This window comes from Peromyscus eremicus, chromosome 10 (genome assembly GCF_949786415.1).
Source record: "Peromyscus eremicus chromosome 10, PerEre_H2_v1, whole genome shotgun sequence".
Classification (NCBI taxonomy): domain Eukaryota; kingdom Metazoa; phylum Chordata; class Mammalia; order Rodentia; family Cricetidae; genus Peromyscus; species Peromyscus eremicus.
In genome coordinates, this window is record NC_081426.1 from 64,700,908 (window position 1) to 64,726,435 (window position 25,528).

The 25,528-nt window shown below is 41.3% G+C and overlaps 1 protein-coding gene across 2 annotated transcripts in view; it reads left to right on the plus strand.

Annotated features, from left to right (window-relative positions):
* The window catches only part of Slain2 (SLAIN motif family member 2), a 51,840-nt gene continuing 26,312 nt past the window's right edge, over positions 1-25,528 (plus strand). For both annotated transcript variants that reach the window (XM_059275970.1, XM_059275971.1), the window contains exons 1-2: positions 1-510; positions 20,876-21,024. In XM_059275970.1, the coding sequence (XP_059131953.1) occupies positions 122-510; positions 20,876-21,024 (538 nt within the window). In that variant the 5' untranslated portion in view covers positions 1-121. The remainder of the gene's footprint in view (positions 511-20,875; positions 21,025-25,528) is intronic.

Here is a 25,528-nt window from a genome sequence, read left to right on the forward strand (position 1 = left end):
TCTATGCCGGCGCCTCGGCTAGCGTGAGCGGCGGCGGTAACGCCTCTCTCCCCCCCCCCACCCCCCACCCACCCCGCGCTTGCCCTGCGGCTTGGGTGTCGGAGCGGGCGGCGCGGCCGGCATGGAGGACGTTAACTCCAATGTGAACGCGGACCAGGAGGTGCGGAAGCTGCAGGAGCTGGTGAAGAAGCTGGAGAAGCAGAACGAGCAGCTGAGGAGCCGCTCGGGAGCCGTGCAGGGCGCAGGCCTCCTCGGGCCCGGCAGCCCGGCTCGGGCCGGCGTGTCCACCCCTTGCTCGGGCGCGGCGTCCCCTCGGGGCTTCCCGCTGGGCCTGGGAGCCAAGGTGGGCGGCGCGGCGGGCTCAGGCCTGCGGAGGACCAGCAGCGAGGACCTGCGGGACGCCACCTCCTTGCTGGCGGCGGGAGAGGGCAGCTTGCTGGACGAGGTAGAGCCGCTGCGGCCCGACGAGCTGGAGCGACTGTCAGGCTGGGAGGAGGAGGAGGAGAGCTGGTGAGTGCGGGGGGCGCCCGGGCTGGCCGGGCCGGGGAGGGTGGGGTGGAAGGGGGTTGGCCCCCCGGGGAAGCAGGGCGAGCTCGGCGGTGGCGGGGGGGACACTGGTTTTGCCTGCTTCTGCTGCGGGCAGGTCGGCTGGAGTTGGTTCGAGGCGTGCCTTAGGAACGAGTCTGTAGCTAGTTCTTCTCTGGGTTTGTGGAACCTCTGGGTGCTGGACCCCACTGGACCCAGATGGGGGAATCTGTGGCTTGGCACAGCTCCGGTGGGCCCGCATGCTCAGAGCACTTAGAGGTAGCAAGCTGCTTCGTAGGAAGGGATCCTGCTTTGTGTGAAAGACTGGCTTTGGGGTGGTGGTCTGGGCATTTTGGATGTAGGGAGGGGGGGTCTTCTTCATGAGGTGTCGGGACATGACAGAGTAGCAGTCAGTGTTTTGGACTGGAGTGAGATGGGTATGTCTGTGCGGAGGCCGGGTGAACGACACTCCCCTTTGGGTAGTGGGGGTAAAGCTTGCTTTGTGCGCGGAAGGCAGAGAAGGGATGGGGCTGCTTTGTGTGAAGTCGGCGGTGGAACGGGAACCCTGAATTTTATTTTTGAAAACAAGAACTGGGTCTGACATAATTTCGGAGCCCTGAAGCAGTAGTTATCAAAGCCGACTGTCATTTTCCATGCCATTCTAGAGGCAGAGAAAGTCCTATTTCAAAATCCAAACCAGAGCTGTAATTGTCATAAGACACCTCTTGATGAGCTTGTGACCCCACACCTTAAAGTCACACTTTCATTAAATAGAAAGGACATGAGAGGCTTTTATTAGACTTAAAAACATCTGCGGGAAGTTACCTCCATAATTCATCTCTTTTGAAGTCTTAACTTTTAGTTAGAACGTTTACACTGTTGACATTAAAACTTCGATGAAGTTGAAATCACTCACGGACTGGTATCCAGGCCCAGAACTTTGAAGTATTGTTAGCCTGCTCTGGGTGCAGGCCCTAGGTTTGGCACTTAAAGGTTTATGACCTTGAAGAAGTTACTTTGAGCTTCACTTTTGTCCTCGGGAAAATTATCACTCTTAACATCTGTAGAGTTCTGAAGATTAAATTAGATAATCCATGTGTACTTTTAGCGCCGGGCTTGGCATACAATAAGTTCTCCTGGACTGGGTACTATTACCCTTAAGCCTGGTTATTTAAATCAACACTATTTAGTGAGTTTACATGTGATCCCTGCTGCGGGAGATTCTGAAGATTCTTAAGTGCTGATGCCTGTGTGTCAGACAGTGGAGGTCATGTTGAGAGCTAAGTCTTAGGCGATTAAACAAGGTGGGATGTATACAGTGAGGTGCTGAGGAGAGAGAGAACAGGAATACTGACAGTGAGCATTGGTCCAAATAATGGGCAAACTTTCAGAGAAGGTAGAAATCTGAAGGTGAGAATTGGGAACTGCATTTTATGTTCTGACAACTACCAGAAGTATTTAGAACTCATGCTTAGGACGATATGAATGACAGAGGTATTCTTTCTTATGTTATTGCCTAGTGATGCCAATTATTATTAGAACTGAGTAAAGTAGTTACAGCTTTCCTGTTAGTGAGACTCACTGCCCTCTGAAGGAATCCTGTGTATGTATGCACTTTCAAAGAACCGGGAGTCATCCAAGTATCATGACATCTTTTCCAAGTGATGATGAGACCAGTGCTCATGATAATGAGGATTGGCTGCACTCCTCAGCCCACTGTAGATGTATTGGTGGAGCACAGTGACTTCTCCAAACACCAGGTCTCTAGCTACTTCGGTTTCTGAGCATGTATTTGTCCAGGTAAAGCATATATTCTTAGAAAGGCAGGCCAGGAGTTTGTTTTGACCACCTGATTCCTGCTTACTGTTTTTTATCTGGTTTTGTGTCTTGGTGCTATAGATATCTTATGCTTTTTCCTGAACATACTTATGTGAAATTAAATCTGGAATTCAGTTAATCTGAAATTAAAATCTGACCCTGGGTTTGATCTTAACCACAATAGGTCAGGGGAGAGTTAGATAAAGAAATCTTAGTTAAAATGCGTTGGGATGTGTCTGAGTAGAAGAGTGTGGCTGTCAGCAGCAGTAAGAGTCATGGTAAAGTTTGCTTTCCTAGCAAGTCAGAAACTACCTTCCAAAGCTTGTTTCTATTGCACATCATTTTCATCTAGAGACATTTTTGCTCCTAGCATATCTGCCACAAAATGCAGAAGGTAGGAGTAGGTATTATGTGGAAAAATAACCAGATTCTGGAGTAAAAGTAATGTAAGGGAAACTGGGCTCATCAAAAATAACAGGTTTCTTTCATGCTGGGCTTCTTTGAGATGCAGGTGTGTACTGGCCATAATAAATCTCTAGGGATTATGGTTGTTCCCTAAACTTAATTAAGTTCCCAAGGAACTAGCTACCGTCTCATCGAACACACATAGGCAATAGTGCTGGGCAGCTTCATGGTACAAAGTACACAACCAGTACACACCTGTATGTGAATGACAGTGGATACTCTTACAATGAGTGGTACACTTTAATATTTTCTATTCTGTTGTATTTCATTGGTGGGGGGAAATGCTAGTTACTACTAGACTGATTCCGGACCCACTAATGGGTTACAACTTTCAGTCTGAAAACTTTGCTCTTATTACTCAGAAACGTCTCAGAAAGAGAATTAAGATGATTATGTATCGTAGTGCATTAGGTGATGTGGTGGGGGTGGGAGGGACTTACAAACATTTTTGCATTTAATTAGATTTAATGTTTATATATTTATAAGGTGGGTATCAATTTTAGTGTAAGGAAACTTAGTCTATCTTGGTGTCAAATAACACACACAGTAAATGATAACACTAAGATTAGAATCCAGCTCTTCATACATTAAATAGACATTTTCTTCAGAGTAAATTTAGATATTAGATAATATAATTCTCTAGTCCTTCGATAATAATAGTAGTAGTAGAAGAAGAAGGATTTTTTTTTTTTATTGAGACAGGGTCTTACCATATAGTTTTGGTTGTCCTGGAACTTGTAGGCCAGGCTGGCCTCAAACTCAGAGATCTGCCTTCCTCTGTCTACCAAGTGTTGGGATCAAAGGCACAAGCCAGCACACCTGACTGATTTAATTTTTTTCTTTATTTACTCTAGTTGCTCGTTATTAGACATCATATTCAGAATTGTATTCCTATTTTTAAGGTAACCAAAGTGTGTGTATACCTCTCTTGAACTAAAAGCTACTTTTAAAACAGTAAATATTATCAATTCACCAATTAATTTTGAGATGGTCTCATACTATAGACCATGCTAGACTGGATCTTACTACATAGCCCAGACTGGTTTGAACTTATGACAATCCTCAGCCTCCCAAGTATTGGGATTACAGATGTGTACAGAGGCCCACTATTACATTTTAAACTGTTAGTCCTTAACAGTTTCAACTTCTGTTATTATGTTTAATATATGCTGGTAGTATGAACTTCACCATGTGTTTTCTATGTAAACTATGTTAAATTATGTCTTCCTAACTTTTTTTGTGATACTTTTTTTTAGTTTAAATACAAGGCATTTAAATTTCATGTTCAGTCTTGACTTAGGCATTTATTACCTATTTTCTGATCTTTTTTTGTATCTTTGTATTTAGTAGACATATATTGTATATCTTCATTCAGACTGTTGACAAAAAGTTTAAGTAACAGAATAGATTACTCTGAAGTATGCAGTTCAGCTTCATTTCCTCCAGTATCACCAGTCCATTAACACCCATGGTTAGTCACTGGCTATTAATTCTTCCCATTGTCAGGCCCGTATGACATTTGGTTTGTGTGAATATTCTGTAATTGAGCTGTAATGAGCCTACATGGTTCTTAGCTGCAGTGAAGTCATTCTCTTAAAGGAGAAATTGCAGTGATTTGGGTTTGACATGGTTCTGATGAATCTACTCACGTTTGTGAAATCACTCCATCCTTAATTTCACATTGTTTAATCTTACTTTGAGTTCTGTAAGGAGTTGGTTTGCTCTGGAATGTTTAGGTACTGCTTATTATTCTCTTTAGAAATTACCATCTTTTCCTCCACATTTCTGATCCACATTGTTTTTATGATAATTTTTTGTTAGTTTCCTGTGATTTGGAGAGGTAGGCCTAAGCTATTTTAACTACATTTGGCTTAATAGCTCGCTTTGTTTCTTTGAGCATTGATTCTCTTTGAAGAACGTTCTTCCTTGTCCATTCAAACAAACCGATGACAGAAATACTTTTGTCTTAGCTATTCAGTGTCAGGGCTTATTTTGTTTGTGATTGGGACTGTGGGTTCTTTCTGCTGATGTTATTGTATTTTTTTTTCTTTAACTTTTTCATTGTTGAACTATAATTTTATAATATGCACCATTTACATTAATTTTTATAATGTACGTTTTATTTTTGAATTTTTTTTCTCTCTGTGAGGACTGCTCATTCCTCAAGTGGGCACATGGAGGTCAGAGGACAACCTACAGGAGTTGGTGTTCTCCTTCTACCACATGGGTCCTGGGGCTCGAACTCAGATAGTAAGGTTTGGTGGCAGGCGTCTTTACCCCCTGAGCTATCTCACTTTTAAAGCCTACAAAACAGTGACTTTTAATACTCATAAAGTTAGTTGTGCAACCATCACCTCTGTCTAATTCCACATATTCTTCATTGATGACAGACACTGTAATTATTAGCAGTCATTCCCTATTTTCCTCTCTTCCTTGGTCCATTTATCTACTTTGCCTGTCAAATTGCCTGTGCTGGGCACTTCATGTAAATGAAATCATATAGCAAATGGCTGTTGTGTCGTCTTTCATCTAGCATAATTCCTTCAGGGTTTGACCATGTTGTAGCACGTGTGAGAATATTACCTTTATCTTTTCCTTCTTTTATGTGCCTGAACAATATTCCTTTGTGTGGATTTACCAGGTTTTGTTTATCCATTCATCGGTAGGTGGGCATTTGGATTCTTTCCACCATTTGGCTATTATAAATAATGCTGTTAGGACATTTATTTACACGTTTTTGCATGAACATATGTTCCCATTTTTTTCCCCTTGGGTATGTGCCTAGGAGTGAAATTACTCCAAATGGCATCACCATGCTTAATTTTTTGAGAAACTGCCAGACTGTTTTTCACAGTAGCTGTACCACTTTCCATTATCACAAGCAATGTATGAGGGTTCTGATTTTTTCTGCATCTTTGTCAGCACTTGTTAGGGCTGTCTTTTTAGTTGTAATTGTTCTGTTAATATCATTTTGGTTCTCATTTGCATTTCTCTGGTACTTAATGATGTTGAGCATCTTTTCTCTGTATTTCTCAGCCATTTGTCATAATTCTTTTTGGGAAAATGTCTATTCAAACTCTATACATTTTTTTTCAATAGTAGGGATTGGACCCAGTGCTTTGGGTGTGCTAGGTGAGCACTCTACCACAGAGCTATGTCCCTGGCTCTACTTGCTCATTTTCTAATTGGGTTGTTTGTCTTTATACTGTAAAGTTGTAAGAATTCTTCATAGATTCTGGATATTGATCTCCCTGTCTTGGTTTCTCTGCTGTCCTGGCACTCACTCTGTAGGCCAGGCTGGCCTTGAACTCACAGAGACCCACCTACCTCTGCTTCCTGAGTGCTGGGATTAAAGGTGTGCACTGCCACAGGCAGCAATTTCTATTCTTTTAATTAAAATATGATTACATCTTATCTCTCTCCTTCCTCCATTGCCTCTCACGTGCTCTACCAACTCCTTCCTTTTAAATTTATGATCTCTTTTTCTTTAATATATTGTTACACAGATATGATAAATATGTAAATAGAGTCTGCTGAGTTCATTTAGTGTTGCTTATATGTTTATGTTTTTAGGGCTGACCACTTGTTATTAAATAACCACTTAGGGAGCTCGCCTCTGGAGAAAACCAATTTCCCCTCTCTCAGCAGTTATTAGTTGCCTGTAGCAGTTTGTCTAAGGGAACAGCCCCATGACATTTCCCCCATCCATGTTGGTATGTCAACTAGTGTTGTCATTGTTTAGGTAGCCATATTGTTGAGATTTCATGGGTGTAGCTTCCCCGTAGTAACTAGAAGGCACAGTTTCAAAGAAGACTTCCTGGTCCTTTGGTTCTTTCAACCCTGCCCCCATGTTTCTTGAGCCATGAGGGTAGGTGTTGTGTTGTAGATGTATCAACTGGGCCTGAGCATTTTGACCAGTTGTGGCTTCCTGTAATGGCCTCCATCTGCTGCAAAAAGAAAGTGCTTAAACAAGGTGTCAGGACTCCACTTACCTGTTGATATGAGGAAGGCTAGGTACTTAGAATGCGGTTGCTGGTAGTTGGCTAGGTGTTCAGTACTGGGCATGGTTTCTCTCCTGTTGAGTGGCCCTAAGCCCAGCTAGACCCTTATTGGTTACTGTAAGTGGCACTATTGCACCTTTAGGAATATCTTGGAGTGCTGGTGATCATTATTGTGGTTCATAGGTATCACAGCTGTAAAGGACTACTGATTGCTTTCCTCCCTAAGCAGCTCATATGGCACCTTCTAGTACTTTAAAGGTTAGTCTTCAGGGAGGAGGCTTTTGGATCAGATCCAGCTTAGTTCCTCAGAGTCCTGTGTCCAAAGTGCATGGTGTATTCAGTAATAGGGACCTACATCAAGTTCTGGGAGGCAACCAAGGACAACAGCATTAGCCTGTTGATTTGGGAGACTCTTAGACTATCATGAGTCTGTGGGCATATGTCAAGGAGTGCTATAGCCAGGTCCTGTGGTAGATTTATTATTATTGAGCTTTTTGAGAAGTCTCCACAGTCATTGGACTTCCAGAGTGGCTGCACCAGTTTGTAATCCCACCAACAGTAAACGAGGGTTCACCTTCCCTCACATCCTTGCCAGCATACAGTTTTAGGCCTTTGTAGTCTTCAAGATTTATTTACAGTAGAATAACATAAATGTTACCTTGTTCACCACTCTTTTTGCTGGTGTGTGTGCATGTTCATATTTGTGCAGATGCCTATTTGTGGGTGCACACGAGGCCAGAGACCTCTACCTTTTTTCTCACTGCCTTGGAACTCATCAAGTCGGCTAGGCTGCCCGTGAGCCCAGCCATCTACCTGTCTCTGTCTCCCCAGCACTGGGATTAAAAGCACACACTGGTATAACTGCCCCCCCCCCAGAGTTCTTGGGGTCAAACTCAGAATCTTGAGCTTATTGCAAGCACATTACCTTTTCCCGTTGGAGCCATCTCCCTGGCCCTTTTTCTTTTTAATTTATACAGAGTCTCACTCTGCTTGCTTATAACACACTAGGTTGCCTAGGCTGTTCTGGAACTTGCAACAATCTTCAGTCTCCCAGATGTTCTTTACAGGCATGAGCCACCACTCCTGGCTGTTAAACAAATGTACAGTTCAGTGACATTAAGTACATTCTTTTTTTTGTTTGTTTTTTGTTTTTCGAGACAGGGTTTCTCTGTGTAGCTTTGCACCTTTCCTGGATCTCGCTCTGTAGACCAGGCTGGCCTCGAACTCACAGAGATCTGCCTGGCTCTGCCTCCTACGTGCTGGGATTAAAGGCGACCACCGCCCGGCTCATATCCTTATACAGCTGTCAGCAGTGTCCAGCTGCAGGCCATTTCTGTATTCCTAAATGGAAACTTCCTAACTCTCAAACAATAACTCTGTTTCCCATCTCCGACAGTCACCAATCTGCTTTCAGTGTCTGTGCTGTAGTCACCTTATACAAGTGGAGTTTGTCATTTGATTATCACACTTAGCATAAGTTACTCAGGATTTGTAGCATTTGACAGGATTTCCTTTGTTAAGGCTAGGTGATATTTCATTGTTGTATACATCACATTTTTTTCATTCCTCAATGGAAAACATTCCTTTCACATCTTGGCAGTGATGAGTAATGCCCTGATCGAAGATACAACTATCTGAGTGTCTGCACTTCTGAGTACTCAGGAGTGGATTTGATGGATCAAATGGTAATTCTGTATTTTTAATTTTTCCCTTTCCTGTCTGGTGTGGCTGTGCTTGTGTATGTATGCACATATTCCAGTGTGTGGGCAAGTATGCATAAAATAATGTGTGTGTGGGTGTGTGGATGTGTACGGTGTGTAGGCCCACGTTTGAGTCAGAAATCTACCTTGCTAACTTTTCTACTTTATTCATTGAGTTAGAGTCTCCCAGTCAAACCCAGAGCTCACTGATCAAATGGCTAATTAGTTCTGCCGATCATCTTTCAGGGATGGGGTGAGTGGGGATGAGGGGGTTAGTCTTGCCAATCAGCTTACTGGAGGTGGGGTGAATGGAGCTAGGGGCGGAGCATCTCTTCAGAGACTGGAATTTTATAGGTGAGCTGCCATGCCCCCCTGGCATGTCTATAGGTTCTGGAAATGGAAAACTTCTATTGTGTTTGAATTAACTTGGGAGGCACCTCCCAAGTTCCTACTTTAACTTGTTAAGGAGTTGGCTTTCTGTTGTCCACACTGGCTGGATTGTGTGTGTGTTTGATCATTTGTATGGCTTCAGTTAGTGGTGATCAGAGCAAACCCGAGTTCTTATTTACACCTCAACCATTGTGTCTGATGTAAACTGTTGAGGTCAGTACAGAATCTCTTAGGTTTTCTGTTCATCATACAGGTAAAGTTTTCAGTAGGTGTCTGAGCACTTAGTGGCCCATGACTCTGTACTGTCACAGCTGTGTCCTTTGTCTGTACTAAGGTTGAAACTTCCTTACATAGGCAGCTTTATTGATACCTGTCTTTGGCCTGTTGGCCTGAAATCAACACCCACAACACCATTCTTACTTTACATTTATAATTTAATGCTTTTGGTAAAAGAATTGAACTAGAGAATATATTGTAAAAATATTCATTATTGTGGGGAGGGTTAAGAGCTGTCATCTGTTGCAATCAGTTAATGTTTCATCTGTTCTGTGAATTGCACTAATAGAAAAAAGAATTTGTTTGTGGACAAGGGGGAAGAATGTATTTGAAGAAGTGTCTAAACGAATTTATATTGTATCTCTGCTTACTGTGCTGCCCTGGAATAGGTGAGAGGTCAGTATAGCCTATGTACCCATAGGGACTACACTTTTTAGTCAGGGTTAGCTGGCTGACTGTTAGCACCCTAAAGGCTGTGTTTCAGCTTTCTCCTTCTCCTTACCTTTGAGAGAACCATTATTTCTGTCATGAGCCCCCTAAATCCACTAAGCAGTCTGAGATTGAAAATAGATTTCTAAGAAAAACAGTATGAGTTGTCGTGCTCTTTGCAGAGATGCCAGGAACTGTATATCATAAAATGGTAGAAAAGTGAAATCAGAAATAGACTGAGATGCGGTTGTAGGTCTGATTCTTTCTTTCTCTAACATTTTTGAGATTTTAAATCTGTGAGCTCCTCTCATACCTGGTAAGGCCAAGTCAGCCTCTCCAGTGCTGTGATTTCAGGGATAAGCCACTCTACTCAGTTACCACTACTTATCTTTGTGACTGTTCTTCCAGTGAAACTCTGAACCAATTAAACTATAATTCTCTCTTCTCCTACCCCCACCCTCCAACAACTACCAATCTGCTTTCTGTGTCTGTAAACTGGACTCTTCTAGGTAGCTTACTATTACGTTTTGAGTCTGCAGTGGTGGGCTATTTTGGGGGTCTGTGGAGGCGTTAGGAGGTGAGGCCTGACTGGTAGAGGAAGACTACTCAGTGGCCTGTAGAAGGTTACAGCCCTTCATCTTCTGCTCCGGCTTCTGCCACCATGTCTCTGCTGCTCATGTGTGCTCTGTTGCCATGGACTCTGCTATTGCCATGCTTTCCATACTCACTGAGACCCTTTGAACTGAGCCAGAGTAATTCCTCCTCCTGTAAGTTGTTTGAGAGAGGTTAATGAAATGGACTCATGTACACCTGTCCTTTTGTTTTGGCTTGTTTCATTTAGCATTATGCCTTTAAAGCTTAATCCATTTTAGAACTTGTGTATGGCATTCCTCTTACAGTAAAGGAAGCTAGACCCATAGTCACCCAGCTGATAAATAGAGGGAAATTGAGAATTAATTACACCAAGCCTGAACGCCCTCTGTGAAAAATAGTTGGCCTTGATTTGTTTAGTTATAGATCTGTAGTTTGGGGAAGAGGAGTTGATTATTATATTTGTTTTGGATATCATCTCCAAAAAATGGGCATAAGTTAAAGTTGGACAATTTTTGATATAATGTATAGAATTTTTTTAATGGGCCTCTTGGGCCTCCAGATTACCTTCAGAATCATTGGAGGAAATGTCCTCACAAAGACTGCAGAGTGGGCCTGTGGCAGGGGCGCTAACATGTGTACAATATTTAATGAAGAAGTTAATTGTAAGTGCTTGTGATTCTGTTTCTGTTATCAACGAAACAAAACACTGCAGTCCACATTAGAGCTGAAGCTTAAATAGAGAAATATGTCACCATTAAGCATGGATTCTTTTTAGGTCTTTCTTGACCATCCTCAGTAATGGCCAGTCCCTTTCCTACTGAGGGAAGGTAAGAATTTTAAAAATTATTAGAAGCCTTTATCATGCTTAGTGGATCACACCGTGTTAGCAAGAGACAGAAGTTCTGAGTGGCTCCCACTGTGCTGGTTTCACCTTTTACCTGGGTTCACTTTGTCAGAACAGTCCTGAGCATTTAGGCCTCAGAGCTTTGGATGTTCATTGTGCATACGGTTCCTTCTTTTTTTTCCTCTTGCCAAAATCTCACTAAGTCTCAACTCTAACTTTCTGTCCTAGGAAATTCTCCTCCTCACTTTTTACCATTCTTTCTTCCATGTTAACTCATCACGGTATATATGTCTGTTTTGGAGATTATTAACACCACAGTGTTTTGCTTTTTCTGGGTCATGAGCAATATCATATTCACCTTTATATTTTTAGATAAGACCACAGCATCTTGTATGTAGTAAAAATTCAGTTACATTAGGCTAGTTTGCATTAGTCTGAGTAATAGTTATGTTAGACTAAAATAAGGTGAAGCTGTAGAATGATGAGACCCAATTTCTCGCATGACCATTATACTAATGTTACAGATGAGGACTTTCCCATGGTGTATAAATAAGGACACTATTAAACTTACTTTCCCATACTGAGTGAACTCATGAGCCTTCTGGATCACTGCTGCTGCAATTACTCTGCATGTCAATCCCTGTGTAGTGCCAGGGAACCTGGCTAGTGCTCTGCAACCCCCAAGGGCTCCAACCTCACCCTGGATTCTCATTTATACCCTGCCTCCTTGCCCTCTTACTAGTCACTGTATCTGCAAATAATGTGATTTTTTTTTTCATGTGGTTTTTTAAAGGAGACAGTTTGGTCATTAAGTAGCAGAATTAACTATTAAATAGATGGAGTTAACACCTTTTTTGTAGTAGTAGTTAGTTGTGTTAGCTGAAACACACTGCACCTTTATTTCTGTTGTGTTATTGTTAACAAAAAAATTGAACATGTAAAAGCCTGAAAAGTTGGAATGCCTTCAGTGATGTTAGTTGTGTTTTCTGTCCCATTCATTCCACATCATGTCCTCTAAGATCTTTTGTTTGGAGATCAAAATTATGAAGGAAACTAATACTGTTAGGAACAAACTATGTTATTTATGAGATTTAAACTAGGAAAGGTTCAAAAATGTAAACAAAACAAAAAAGTGTGTTTTAATTTGGGCAAATCCCTAATTCTAAAATAAAATTTGACCTCTTCTGAAGGGTATTAGAAGAACCTAGCAGGGGTGGAAGGGGGCTCAGCGGTAATAGTGCATGCTGCTCTTGCAGAGGACTCAAGGTTGGCTTGTTAACGGCCGCCATTCCAGCTTCAAGCAATCCAATACTGGCTTCTGGCCTCAGAGAGCACCTGTACACATTTGGCATTCCTTTACACAGACATACCTACATACACATAAATAAAAGTAATAAAAATCTGTTTTTAAAAAGACTGTAGCTGGGTCTCAAGATGCAGAGGCAGGTGGATCTCTGAGTGGATCTCTCTACATAGCAAGTTGTAGACCAGCCATGGTTATGTAGTGAGTCTCTATCTGAATAAATAAATAAAAACCATTGGAGGAGGTATTAAAATGTTAGTCTCCATGAAATATGAGGAATAATAGGTAGACAATAGCACGGTATTTCAGTATCTGTATGAAACGTGTGAAACTATCTGGAAAGATAGAGGAAGCAGGAGTGTTGACTTAAACTTTAGAGCTGCATGATGAAGATGAGTCAAGCTGTCTCCTAAGTCTAGTTGACTAGAAGGAAAGCTCTCCCACACTGCCTTCTGCTACTACTCAAGAGCTTCTGCTCATCTTGCTGTGAGAGTTTACAAAACAGCCAGTCATGGTGGCTGTTGAGAGTCTCTTCCCTGGAAAGAATGAGTTAACAGTGGGAGTGGAGCAGGTTGAATAGGTTCTGTCGAGGTAATTAAGAGGTCCTTGCTGTGAATTTGGTACCAACCACTATTTCATTTTCAGTTGCCAGGAAATTAGATGATTGACTGTTAAGTGTTTGTTTTTGTTTTAAGATGGTATGTCTTTGTTAATACCTCAGTAATAGATTTAGAAAGGGCTACTTTTAGTAATCTTAGAACATGAATGTGCACATCCTTCAATGGGTATCCTTTTCCTTGTAATAGGAAGATAATGGATCTTGTGTTGATTGTCTTTATGAAATTTCTGTTTGCCATTGGATATCCTTATCTAAAGCTGACTTGAAGATGATTAAAAACAAAACCTAGGGGCTGGAGAGATAGTTCAGTGGCTAAGAGCACTTGTTCTTATGGAGGACCAGACTCATTCCACATGGCGCCTCACAACCATCTATAACTCCAGTTCTAGGGGGTCCAGTGCTCTCTTATGACCTCCATGGCACCAAGCACACACATGGAGCACAGACATACACATAGGCAAAATGCTCACACATAAAATATTTCTAGTTAAGAAAATAAAATAAGCTGGGCATGGTGGCTATGTCTTTAATCTCAGCACTTGGGAGGCAGTGGCGGGTGGCGAATCTCTTGAGTTTGAGGCCAGCTTGGTTTACAGAGTAAGTTCCAGGACAGACAGGGCTATACAGAGAACCCCTGTTTCAAAAATAATAGAATAATAATAATAATAATAATAATAATAATAATAATTGCTTCCCACTTAAATCCAGGAATTTGATTTAAAAACCAAAGTAAACCAAAAAAACTAATGAGTCTTAGAAATCTGCATCTAGCTGGAGGTTTGGAAGTTAGTAAGCGGGCATCTTGATGGCAGTGTAGCCTGTGAGTGAGAGACTAATGATCTCCGTGTGAGTGTAATAATCTAGTTTTTGTCATAGGTCATCTTTGAATTCCTGTCCTATCACAAACCTGGTCATTAGGAGCTGCTACACAAATGTTTGTTTACATGATTGGATGGAGCATGACACAAAGCTTTCAAGATTTTTAGAGTTTGACTGGTGTTTTACTTTCTGTTCCAGTTGCAGTGACGAAATGCCCCTACAAGAACAGCTTAGGGGAGAAAGGGCTTGTTTTAGCTCTCAATTTTAGGTTATGGTCCATCATTACAGGGAATCAAGGTTACTGTGGGATGTCTTTCTGTACACTGAATATGTGTTGCTCTGATTGGTTGATTAAATAAAGCAGTTTGGCCTATGGGAGGGCAGGGTGGAGCCAGACAGAAAAATCCGAGAGAGTGAAAGGAGAAAGCAGCTGCAGGGGAGGTGCCATCCCGCCATCCAGGAAGCAGCATGGAATGGTACACAGGTAAAGCCATGGAACACGTGGCGGCATATGGATTAATAGAAATGGGCTGAGAGTTTAGTTATTAGAGCTAGCTGGCAAGAAGCTTGGGCCATAGGCCATGGCCATAGAGTTTGTAATTAATATAAGCTTCTGTGTGTTTATTTGGGTCTGAGTTCCTGCGGGACTGGTCAGGACACAGGAAAACCTTCTGGCTACACAAGGTGATAGGAACTTGAAACAGCTAGTCATATGTTAACAGTTGAGAGCAGAAAGAAGTGGATGCATGCATGCTTTCTTTACTCAGCTCACTTTCTCCACTCTTCACAGTGAAACACCCAGATCTAGGGATTGATGCCACCCACAGTGAGCTGAGTGTTTCCATATCCATTCACATAGTCAAGGCAGTCCCAACGGACGTACCAATGGGCCAATAATCCATCATTGATTCACCTTGTCCCAAGTGAATCTAGATTATTTCTAGTTAAAAATTAAAATTAACTACAGCTGGAGACTATAGTTATAGACTCTAGTTCTCTCTGAAAATAGTAATTATTTATAGGAGAAAAGCTTATATGGACTTAATTGTGAGAGCTAGAATTTTGGACTTGGATACAGATGGAAGGGTATGTCTTGCTGTCAGAATCAAAAAAGTACATGGAAAAGAAACCCTGTCTCAAAAAACAAAGAAAAATTTCCATAGTAATCTTAAGAAATATACTTTTTTTTTTTTTTTTTGGTTTTTCGAGACAGGGTTTCTCTATGTAGCTTTGCGCCTTTCCTGGAACTCGCTGCTTTGGAGACCAGGCTGGCCTCCAACGCACAGAGATCCGCCTGGCTCTGCCTCCCGAGTGCTGGGATTAAAGGCGTGCGCCACCACCGCCCGGCAGAGAGACTTCTTAAAAACAAGGTAGATGGCACTTGGTGAATGGCACCTGAAGATAACCTCTGGTCTTCAAATGAGTGTGCATATGTGTGTGTGTGTGTGTGTGTATCTTATATGTGAACAAAAACACAATAAAGTTACATTCTTAGTTGTCTCATGGACATATTAGTGTGTGACATAACCCAAATGTGACTCATATCATTCCTATTCTTAATTACATTTCTAAAAGTTCTCTGCATTTAATGGTATGGATAAATTATGTTTAAAGGTATCTAATTTCTTTATAATAATTGTTCACGGACAAATTTATTTCTAATAAATTTTATTAATGAGCTGTAATTTACATAATATAAAACTTACCTTTTCCAAATATATTGTTTTTATTGTTGGTTGCTTTTCAGTGTACTTACAGAATTATACAGCGATTACTATAATATGGTTTTAGGCTATTTCCCACACTTCCAAATGAAACTTGGTACTCATCAGTAGTAGTTATTTCCAGTCCCATTCTCTACCCACCCTCCCATTCCTAGGTAACTACTAATGTACTTTGTTTTCCATAGATTTGCCTATTCGAGACTTTCTTTGTAAGCAAGTCATATAGAATGTGCTGTTTTGTGGCTGGCTTCTGTTACTTAGCATAATGTTTTGCATTTTATCCCTGTTACATCAATTTTATTCCCACCAATACATTTCTAAATTGTATTTTTGTGTTAAAACTATTAACTCAAAACATTTGAACAGAATAAAATGAGTAGAGGAAGTTCAGTGGGATGGAGATAGGAGTGGAATTTCCTTCTTGGTAACATGTGCTGTATGTAAATAGATATAAAGATGCTTCCTTAAAAACATCTTGCTTCCCAGCGTTGTACTTAGTGGGGATATCTAGTACTGTTTGCACCAGAAATGTTCAAGGAAGGTATTACTGAAGAATTGTGTGTCTGCTGAGACCCAGTAGAAAGTAGGAATGATCTGAGTGTAATTGGCCGGGGTACACTGAAACGAAAGAATTGCAATGGGATTGTTTCGGACAAGGGTGATACAACAGTATACACAAGGAACCTAGGAGCAGAAGTTTTAGGTTTTCCAGGAGTAGAAACTGGTCCTATGTGGCTGAATTTAGATTTGGGTTGTGGAGGAAGGTGAGAAGTGAAGCTAAAGATATAATGTAACAGGAGGATCATTAGTCACTTCTCAGGGGCACCATGTTTGGAAGAACTTATCCTGAAAGCAAAGGAAACTGGCCCAGAAGTTTAGCAGAGGAGTGATTATTGTTGAGTCAGATTTGTAGTTTAAAAAGTTGGGCGTGGTCATCATCTTACCTATAACTGATTGGTGTGTTCATTTAACACAAGAAAACAGAAGCTGAAAAGCCAGATAAAACCTTTTGTAACACTGAAACCGGGTGGTGAATTAGGTAAACGCACTGCAGATGATGGAAGCAGCGGTCTGGAAATGTTGACGAGATCGTTGGAGTGCATGTTCTGCTTCAAAGCAGGAGTGCTCCGGCAGTGATGGGAAGAAGAACATAAGACTCTCCCTGTAGTCCAGTGCTCCCAACCTTCCTCATGTGGGACGCTTTAAAGCAGTTCCTCACCTTGTGGTGATCCCTAGCCATAAAATTACTTTGTTACTACTTCATAACTATAATTTTGCTACTGTTATGAATCATAATGTAAATATCTGTGTTTTCCAATGGTATTAGGCGATCTCTGTGAAAGGGTCATGACCCACAGGTTGAGAACCACTGGTGTAAAGTTGCCCCTACTTTGTACAAGGGTCTTTGGCCGTCACCTGCTGCACCACTAGCTCACACTCAAATTCAGTGCTGTGGAATACCTAAGTTGCCAACACTACAAAGGAAGTGAACCGAGGTGGTTGATCTGTCCTTGTCTAGCAGGAGGAATTATTGGTGCCAAAGGTACTAAAATCAAAGATCTAGAGAACATTCAGATGACAGTCAGGCTTTTCGGAAGAGATTTGGAAGCCTGGAGTGGTGGTTCCAACCTTTAATCCCAGCACTTGGGAGGCAGAGGCAGGAGGGTCTCTGTGAGGCCAGCCAGTGCTCCACAGTGAGACCCTGTCTCAGCAAACAAAAAGATGAAGAAGATATTTGGGAACCCTCATCAACAACTACTTTCTTCTCTGCCTGGCTGTAGTCAGGATGGTAGTAAAGCTCAGGTCTTCCCCTTCCACCACTGCCGCCTGCAAGAGAACAGGAATGGCCTCACCCATCTTTTGTTTTACTTTCTGCTCAATAGCCTAGACTCGCTTGGAATAGGCTAGGATGTCTGCTTGGTGGGCCCCAGGGCTCACCTGTCTTTACCTTCTCACTGCTGACACATGTCTACCCTACACCTGGATTGTTATACTTGAATTTTGGGGATCAAACTCGGGTCCACAGGCTTGTAAGGCAAACTATCTCCCCACCACCATTTTTTTTTTAAAGACAATTTTTAAATGTGCCTAAATTTTCAGCCCATTCCCACGCTAAATACCAAGTTTTATTTTCTTCTCCTCTGCCATAGGCGCACCTTTTGGATACAGGCAAATTTAGTTTTGTGGTTTCTTGGTGGTTTGAAAGTCCATTGCTTGGGAAGAAATTACATCATGCTTCATACATATATTCATACTTATAACATGCTGGGTATTTTGTTTGTTGTTTTCAAATGCTTGACTCTACTTTTCAACAGTTTTCTGAAGAACTAACTTGGGGAGCAATGCTACAAATTGAGTATAATATAAATACACCCTAGAATGTTTTGCTGTTTGTTTTCAGTTTAATTCAGTTGTTTTGTTCTTAATCTTCGGACTGTTCTCAGTATGATGAATTCTGTCCGTTCATACTCTGGACATTTGAGTGTTATATTGTGAGATTAAACAGTCATCCTATGTAAGTGTGTACCATGTAGATCAAGGTTGGAGTGTGTTTTCAGCTTCTAGTCAGGTCCTACTTCAGCAAAATGGAGCCCTGGCTCACACCACCTCCTTATAAACAGTGTGGAAGAGGAACTCCCCATGAGCTCCATGGACCTTAGGGCGCAGGGAAAGGGTCTGAGATAACATGCCATACTCTTTGGAGCCTTGTTTTGGGGAGTGAGGCTCATTGGACCCCTGTAACTTAATTTTAATAAGATAATGAGGTTTCTTTGTTAGGGTTTTTATTGTTGTGGTAACACCATGACCAAATAATGGGATTATAAGCATGTGCCACCATGTTCTGCTGGATTTTTTTTTCCTTAATTTTTCTTTACTTGGTCTTGCTAAGAGCAGATCCAGACATGTGAGACATCCAGCTTATTTATCCTCTGGCAGGTACAAGTACTTTAAAACATCACCTAAAGGTTCCTCAGCCAAAGAATAATTTTGTGCCTGTGTCCTGTAGGCCTCCATTTCTAGTCTTGTGTGGGAGACTAAGAGTAAGAGGGCCGAGTGCTAGGTAGTGGCTGTGAGCACGGAGAGGCGTTCCTTTGTCTCCCTTGACCTGGAAAAGGTGTTAGCTCTCGTCTGCTAATGGAGGAAGGAACAGTCACTTCCATCTGCTTCGCGAGGCAGTTTATAAGGGAAGAAGGGCTAGTGACCTCGAGACAGATAGGAGATGGAGAAACCCTGATACTTCTGACAGTGCTATATAGTGCCATTGGCAGAAAGGAGAAAGATGGGGGTATGGATTAGCAGTGAGCAGGGGTGTGATGTTTTCATTCAATTGAGCTTTAATTACTGGGGTTTTATTCATTTAATTTATAGTAGTTGCTATATTTCAATGAAACTGAATACCTTTCAATGTTCTAAAATATTTTGAAATTAAAATATAGTTTATAATACCCCAAAATTTATATTTTATCTAGCATAAACATTTTGAGGATTAGTTGTATAGTTCATTGAATTTAGTGTGTTTACAATCATCAAACCATGGCCATACCTGACTCCATTTAAAAGAAAGGAACCTAACACTCACTTCTATTAATGGGATATTGCAATATGGGCAGTGTGTGATATATGTGTTTGACTTCTTTTACTGAAAATATGTTTTGGGGTGTTTTTTGTTTTTGTTTTTTTGTTTGTTTGGTTGGTTTTTTTGAGGCCTGTTCATGTTCCTTGCATCTTTTAGCATGAGTTCTATAGCCAACAACAGACATATTATATACTAAGGTCATGTGAGATATGTGGGTAAGTTATATGAAATCAGTCAATGTAGGAAAAAGTTACATATTGAAAGTGGTGAAAATGGAGCTGGGAAGATGGTTAAGAGCACGTGCGGCTTTTGCAGAGGATGCATGCTTGGTTCCCAGCACCCACATGACATCTAAAAACTGTCTGCAACTCCAGTTCCAGTAGATCCGATGGCCTTTTCTGGCCTTTAAGAGCAGTAGGCATGCACATACATGCATGCAGACAAATACTCATACACATAAAAGTAAATTAATCCTTAGCCAGCGAGGTGGTCCACACACACCTTTAATCCCAGGCCGAAGAAGGCACATCTCTGTGAGTTTGAGGCCAGTATTGTCTACATAGTTCCGGGCCAGCTAGGACTGGAGTGAGACACTGCCTAAAACACAAATTGTGAAATGTCACAAAAATGGTTGTGTTGATGTTAATTATTCCCCCACAGAGGTTGAACTAACAGAGTCTATAGTAATAGTTACCATGATTTGTAAAGCAGGAAGCCAAGATGGAGATTTGTTACAGACCTTTGTAGTACTTAGGTTGGAAAGAAAATGAATGCATGCACTGCTTTCTTTGAATTGTTAAATTTGTACTACACTCTGGATCATCTTTGTCAAAGCTAAATGGTAGTACTAGACTAAACTACAGCAGAGGAATAGAGAGAGGGGATGGGAAAGTTTGTGTTGCTCTTGAAAGGAGTTTGTCTAATATGGTGTTGTAAGAAAAATGGTGATTTAAATACTTGACCAGAACATCACTTCATGCTATTGACTTAATTTGATAAGCGTATCAGCTTCTTCTTGAGACATCTGTGTAAATACATCAAAGCAAAATGTGTTCCCTTCATAAATTCCACTCAATTAATGCACAAAAGATTCTCATTCAAAATCAAGTATCCACAGTTTTCTCAAGGAATTACACCTGAAATAATTATTAGCAACCAGTACAATCTGGACTATTCTGAGGAAGAACTCTAGTATAGAGATTTAAGTGTCCCCACCCCTCACTATTTTCCTCCTGTGCACCTCTGCAGGAGCTTTCAAACACTATCTCTTTCTTCTTTCCTAAGACCAAAGTAATCTCTCATGTGGTTGATGGTAAATCACTCAAAGATTTGAAATGCTGGTCTTCTCAGACACACCAGTGTTTGGGAAGACTACCCAGTAGACACTGCATCTGGCCAGCTGTGTACGTGTTTGGTAGAAAGGGAAGCAGGGAGTGGAGCCCTCCTACTTCTCCGCTTGGTCTAATGGCAAGGTTACATAGGAAGTTAGTCAAGTCCTGCTGGGAACATAAATCAATTGGTGCCAAGACAGGTGATTCTTCAAAGCTCTAATCACAGGAGAAAAGTAGAATCCATCTTGAGAATCCCTCTTTGGGGTTTATTTTGTGGTTGAGGTTTGGGGTAATACTGCTTGCAGTACCATTTTCTTGCACAGTAAGTAATTGTGACTTTAAACATACTCATCACTTACTACCCTCTCTTTGAACCAGAACAGAAAGACCCTACTTTATAGTCCTATGCTCAATAACAAATGTTGCCCTTTTGTGTTTGTTTTGTTTTGTTTTCTTCTAGGCTGTACTCATCACCAAAGAAAAAACTCACACCAATGCAGAAATCTGTTAGTCCATTAGTTTGGTGCAGGCAAGTTTTGGATTACCCAAGTCCTGATGTGGAATGTGCTAAAAAGTCTCTTATCCACAAACTTGATCAAACTATGTCAGGTATGTCTATAATTTTACTTGTAAATTCATTCATTTTCTTTGGCCTGAATACATATACACTGCGCATATTTAGGCACGCAATTCTTGCTTGATAGCCTTTCTGAATCTCGCTGTATACCATCCTGAAGGCTGGATTCATGTAATAGCAGTTTTTAAAAATCTTAGTCTCATTTTAACGGATTATATCCATGAGATTATGAATTTTAATTTTTCTAATAATGACCTAAAACAGTTTCTAAAATGAAAAATGTTTGTCTTGTGTCACTTAAAATTATCTTACATACCACACTTTGGTAAATGGATTGTGCTGAAAAATATATGTGGAGACCCAAGAAGCATCACCTCCTCACTCTAGAACTTGATTGATCCCTGACTCTTGATATTATTTAGCTCCCTGAGATCAGATCCCTCATCAGAATGGGGAAATGATAATTGGATGTGAAAGAGCCTAGCATGGTTCCTGGCTTGTAGAAGGTGCCTGTTACTCATTTCCCTTCCTTCTCAGATGCTTCTTTCTTTTCTTTTTTATACTTGATATTTTAAATTGCCTTTATACTCTTTTAACAGCATTCACGAAACTTACAAAATGTGTTTATGGCTGTTTGTGCTATTTAATATAACATACCAGTGTGGGTAGAAATAGAGCAAAAGTATTGTCTTTCTTTGCATTTCTCTCTTTCTTTTTTTTAAGTTTTTTTTTAAAGATTTATGTATTTATGTATATGAGTGCTCTGTTTGCATGTATGCCTGCATGATGAAGAGGACATCAGACAGAACAGGGTATCAGATCCTATTACAGATGGTTGTGAGCCACCATGTGGTTGCTGGGAATTGAACTCAGGACCTCTGGAAGAGCAGCCAGTGCTCTTAACCACTAAGCCATCTCTCCAGCCCCTCTCTTAGTCTCTTTCAAAACTCATGATTTATGAAATATTAATTGAGAAGCATGACAAGTAATTCTGAATAAGCTTTCTTTACCTTTTTGTATATATGTGTATTTGTATGTGGTATTCATGAGAGTATGTACATATGTGTGTTGGTACAGGTACATGCATGTATGTATGTGTATATGCATGTGGAAGCCAAAGGTTGACATTAGGTTGGCTTTGTTAGGGTATCTATTGCTGTGATAAAACATCATGACCAAAAGCAAATTTCAGCTTATAGTTGCCCATCACCAAGGGAAGTCAGAGCAGGAACCTGGAGGCAGGAGCTGATGTGGAGGCCATGGAGGAGTACTGGTTGCTGGCTTTCTCAGCCTTCTTTCTTACAGCACCTAGAAGAACCAGCCCAGGGGTAGCATTGTATTGTCCACAGTGAGCTGGGCCCTCCCACATCAATCAACAAAATGCATCACAAGCCAGTCTGGTAGGGGCTCTTTGTCAGCAGAGGTTCCCAATTCCGATTGACTTCAGCCTGTATCAGGTTGACATAAAAACTAGCGGTACATGTGTCTTCCTCAGTTGCTGTCCACCTTAGATTTTTGAGACAGGATTTCTCACTGAAACTTGGAACTCACTGATGTAGCTGTGTTAGCTGGTCATGGAGCTCTAAGGATCTACCTTTCTCCACCTGCTCCAGCACTGGGTTTACAAATGTGTATTGCTGTGCTCAGGTTTTTATGTGAGTGCTGGGGGTCTGAACTCAGGTTCTTGTGCTTGTAGATACTTAAAAATTAAAGAAATAATCTGTGTGTATGTTGTATAGAGCCCACAGAGACCAGAAAAGGGCATCAGATCATCTGGAACTCAAATTACAAGTGGTTATGAGCCACCATGTGGGTGCTAGGAACAGAACCAGGGTTCTCTGCAAGAGCAGCAAGTGCTCTTCCTAACCACTGAGCCATCCCTGCAGCCTGCAGCTCACTTGTTTTTAGTTTGTATTTGCATTACAGCTGTGTGGTTAAAATGTCTGATTTGGCCTTATTATAGACGTGTGTGTTCTTTGGTTAGCATTGAGGCTGAAGTGGTCCCGAGTGCAGAGGAAGACCAAGTAAACTTGGCATGCTGTAAGTAATGGCTATTCTGTGCAAATGACTTAAGGAAGTAACTAGAGAGCTGCAGAACCTGAGTCTTTTCATCTCTGTAAAGAAACCCCTTTGAAAAAACAAATAGCCTGTATGTGAGTTTCAAAAAGGTTTTGGCTCAGTATGAGTTCCTTTAGAATTATACTCTGGAACTTGATTTCCATTATATTCCATCTGTGATCAAGTGAAATAGGTTGTTATAAATCTGTAGACAGTGTGAAATAACTAAATTTTACTCAGATGATATTATTAGACATTCATAAGAGTATTCTAGGAGGATGGGGAGATGAGCCAGTGTTCTACAGCAAGCATGAAGACTTGAGTTAAGATCCCTAGTTCTTGAAAAAGTCGAGCATACCATGCATGTGCCTGAAGTCAGAGCTGTGAGATGGAGAAAGGGGATTTCTGGGGTTTGCTGGCTGCCAGCATAGTGTCAGGTTCAGTGAGAGACCCCATCTCAAGGAAATAAGGCAGAAAGTGATAGGACACCCCTATCCTTGTTAGCCTTCTACACATGCACTGGCACATGTGTCCACATAGAACACACACACACACACACACACACACACACACACACACACACACACTGCACCCAGGCAGCTGTGAACAATATATGAATGAGTGGGCAGGACTATGTTTGAGTACAATTTGATTTTCAAACAGGGAGTGGCCTGGATCTGGCTTGCAGCCTACGATTCTTCAGTTCTTGGTTTAAAACAGAGGGAACATTTGCTGGTTACTAACTACCAACCTAGACTTGTGGGATGAGAGCAAAGCTGCTCTATCTCAAAAACAGCAATTTTGAATGAAGGATTCTTTATTTTATTATAACAAGGGTATTAAAGACTAAGAGAGCTGGGAGGTGGGTGGTAAGTGTCTGCAATTCTAGTATGTGCTGAATAGGAAGACTGAGTTCAAAGCCATCCTGGATTATGTATCAAGTTCTAAACAAGCCTGGGCTACAGTGAAGTGAGACTTCCCGCATCCATCATAGCTTAGTCCTGGAAACGTGCCTGACACTTACATGGATGCTTAGGGATCCAGACTCTGGCCCTCGTGCTTAGTCCTGGAAACGTGCCTGACATTTACATGGATGCTTAGGGGTCCAGACTCCGGCCCTCGTGCTTGCACGGCAAGCCCTTTATCTACTAAGCCATCATCTCCCAGCTTCTCCTTTGAGTTTTTGGTGGAGACTTAATTGCAAAAGCCTGATTGAAGCATGGACAGCTGTGTCAAAATAAGATTGTGCAGAAAGGGTATGATAAACTCACTAGGGAAGCCAGCAAAGACCCCTTCTGAAATAGGGGTCTTAATCTATAAGATAAGGTAGGTTAAAAAAAAAAATCTTTATAGCCACCTCCAAGACAGAAAGGGAAGGAAGGGAATGTTAGTTTCTGAGACTGACCTGGAAGAAAAGAAATTCTGATTTCTATTGCTTGGGCTGGGAGGGGTTTATAAGGTAAGAACTATGTATAAAGTCAGAATATATTTAGCATCATGGGGGGAAGTTATGAGTAATAAAAGGGATAAACGAGATATGAAGAAATAAAAGAGAAGAAAGCATCGGTAGTGATTTTTAGGTTTCCCATTTGTGTGGCAGGACGTTGTCTCAGTTACTCCCCTATTGCTGTGGAGAGGTGCCATGACCAAGGCAACTTATAAAAGTGTTTCATTAGAAGCTTGCTTACAGTTCAGAGTGTTAGTTAGTCCATGCCCATTCTGGTGGGAGCACGGCAGCAGGCAGGCATGGCCCTGGAGCAGTAGCTGAGAGCTCACATCTTATTTGAAAGGTTGAGGTAGAAAGATTGATAACTGAAATGGTATGGGCAGATAACTGGAATGGTGTGGGCTTTTGAGACCTCAAAGCCCACCCCCAGTGACACAACTCCTCCAGCAAGGCTTCACCTCCTAATCTTTCCCAAACAGTTTCACTAACTGGGGACCAAGTAGTCAAACGTATGAGTATATAGAGGCCATTCTCATTCAAACCACCACACTAGTTTAGAAGAAGGACCTCCCGTAGTTCCCCTAGGAGAAATTGATTTTAGCAGGAAGATCATGAGTTGGATTTGGTATGTGGACTCTAGGATACATTGGTCATACCCATGGGGAAGTGTTCAAATTAAAGCTCAGAGGAAAACTCAAAATTTAGTTTTGAAAATTAGCGGTTGTGGATTAGCTCAGATTGACACTTCTGTCATCATGCTGCATAGTAGTACATAACAAATACGTACAAAATGTGGTGTCTCACAGAGACTAAGTATACATTCACATGGTCTGTTAGACAGGGAAAGGACCCAGAAGACGTTTATTCTTCCTCCCAAATTACTGTTCTGTCAGTTGGCAAACCAGAGCTTCAGCCGTCTAATTTGTTTTTCTTTAGTAATCTTTCCAGTTTTTAATGTCTGTCCCTTTCTCTTTCGTTCATTCTAATTTTCTATCACCTTTCCTCTGATATGTTTGGAACACAGTGTTCTT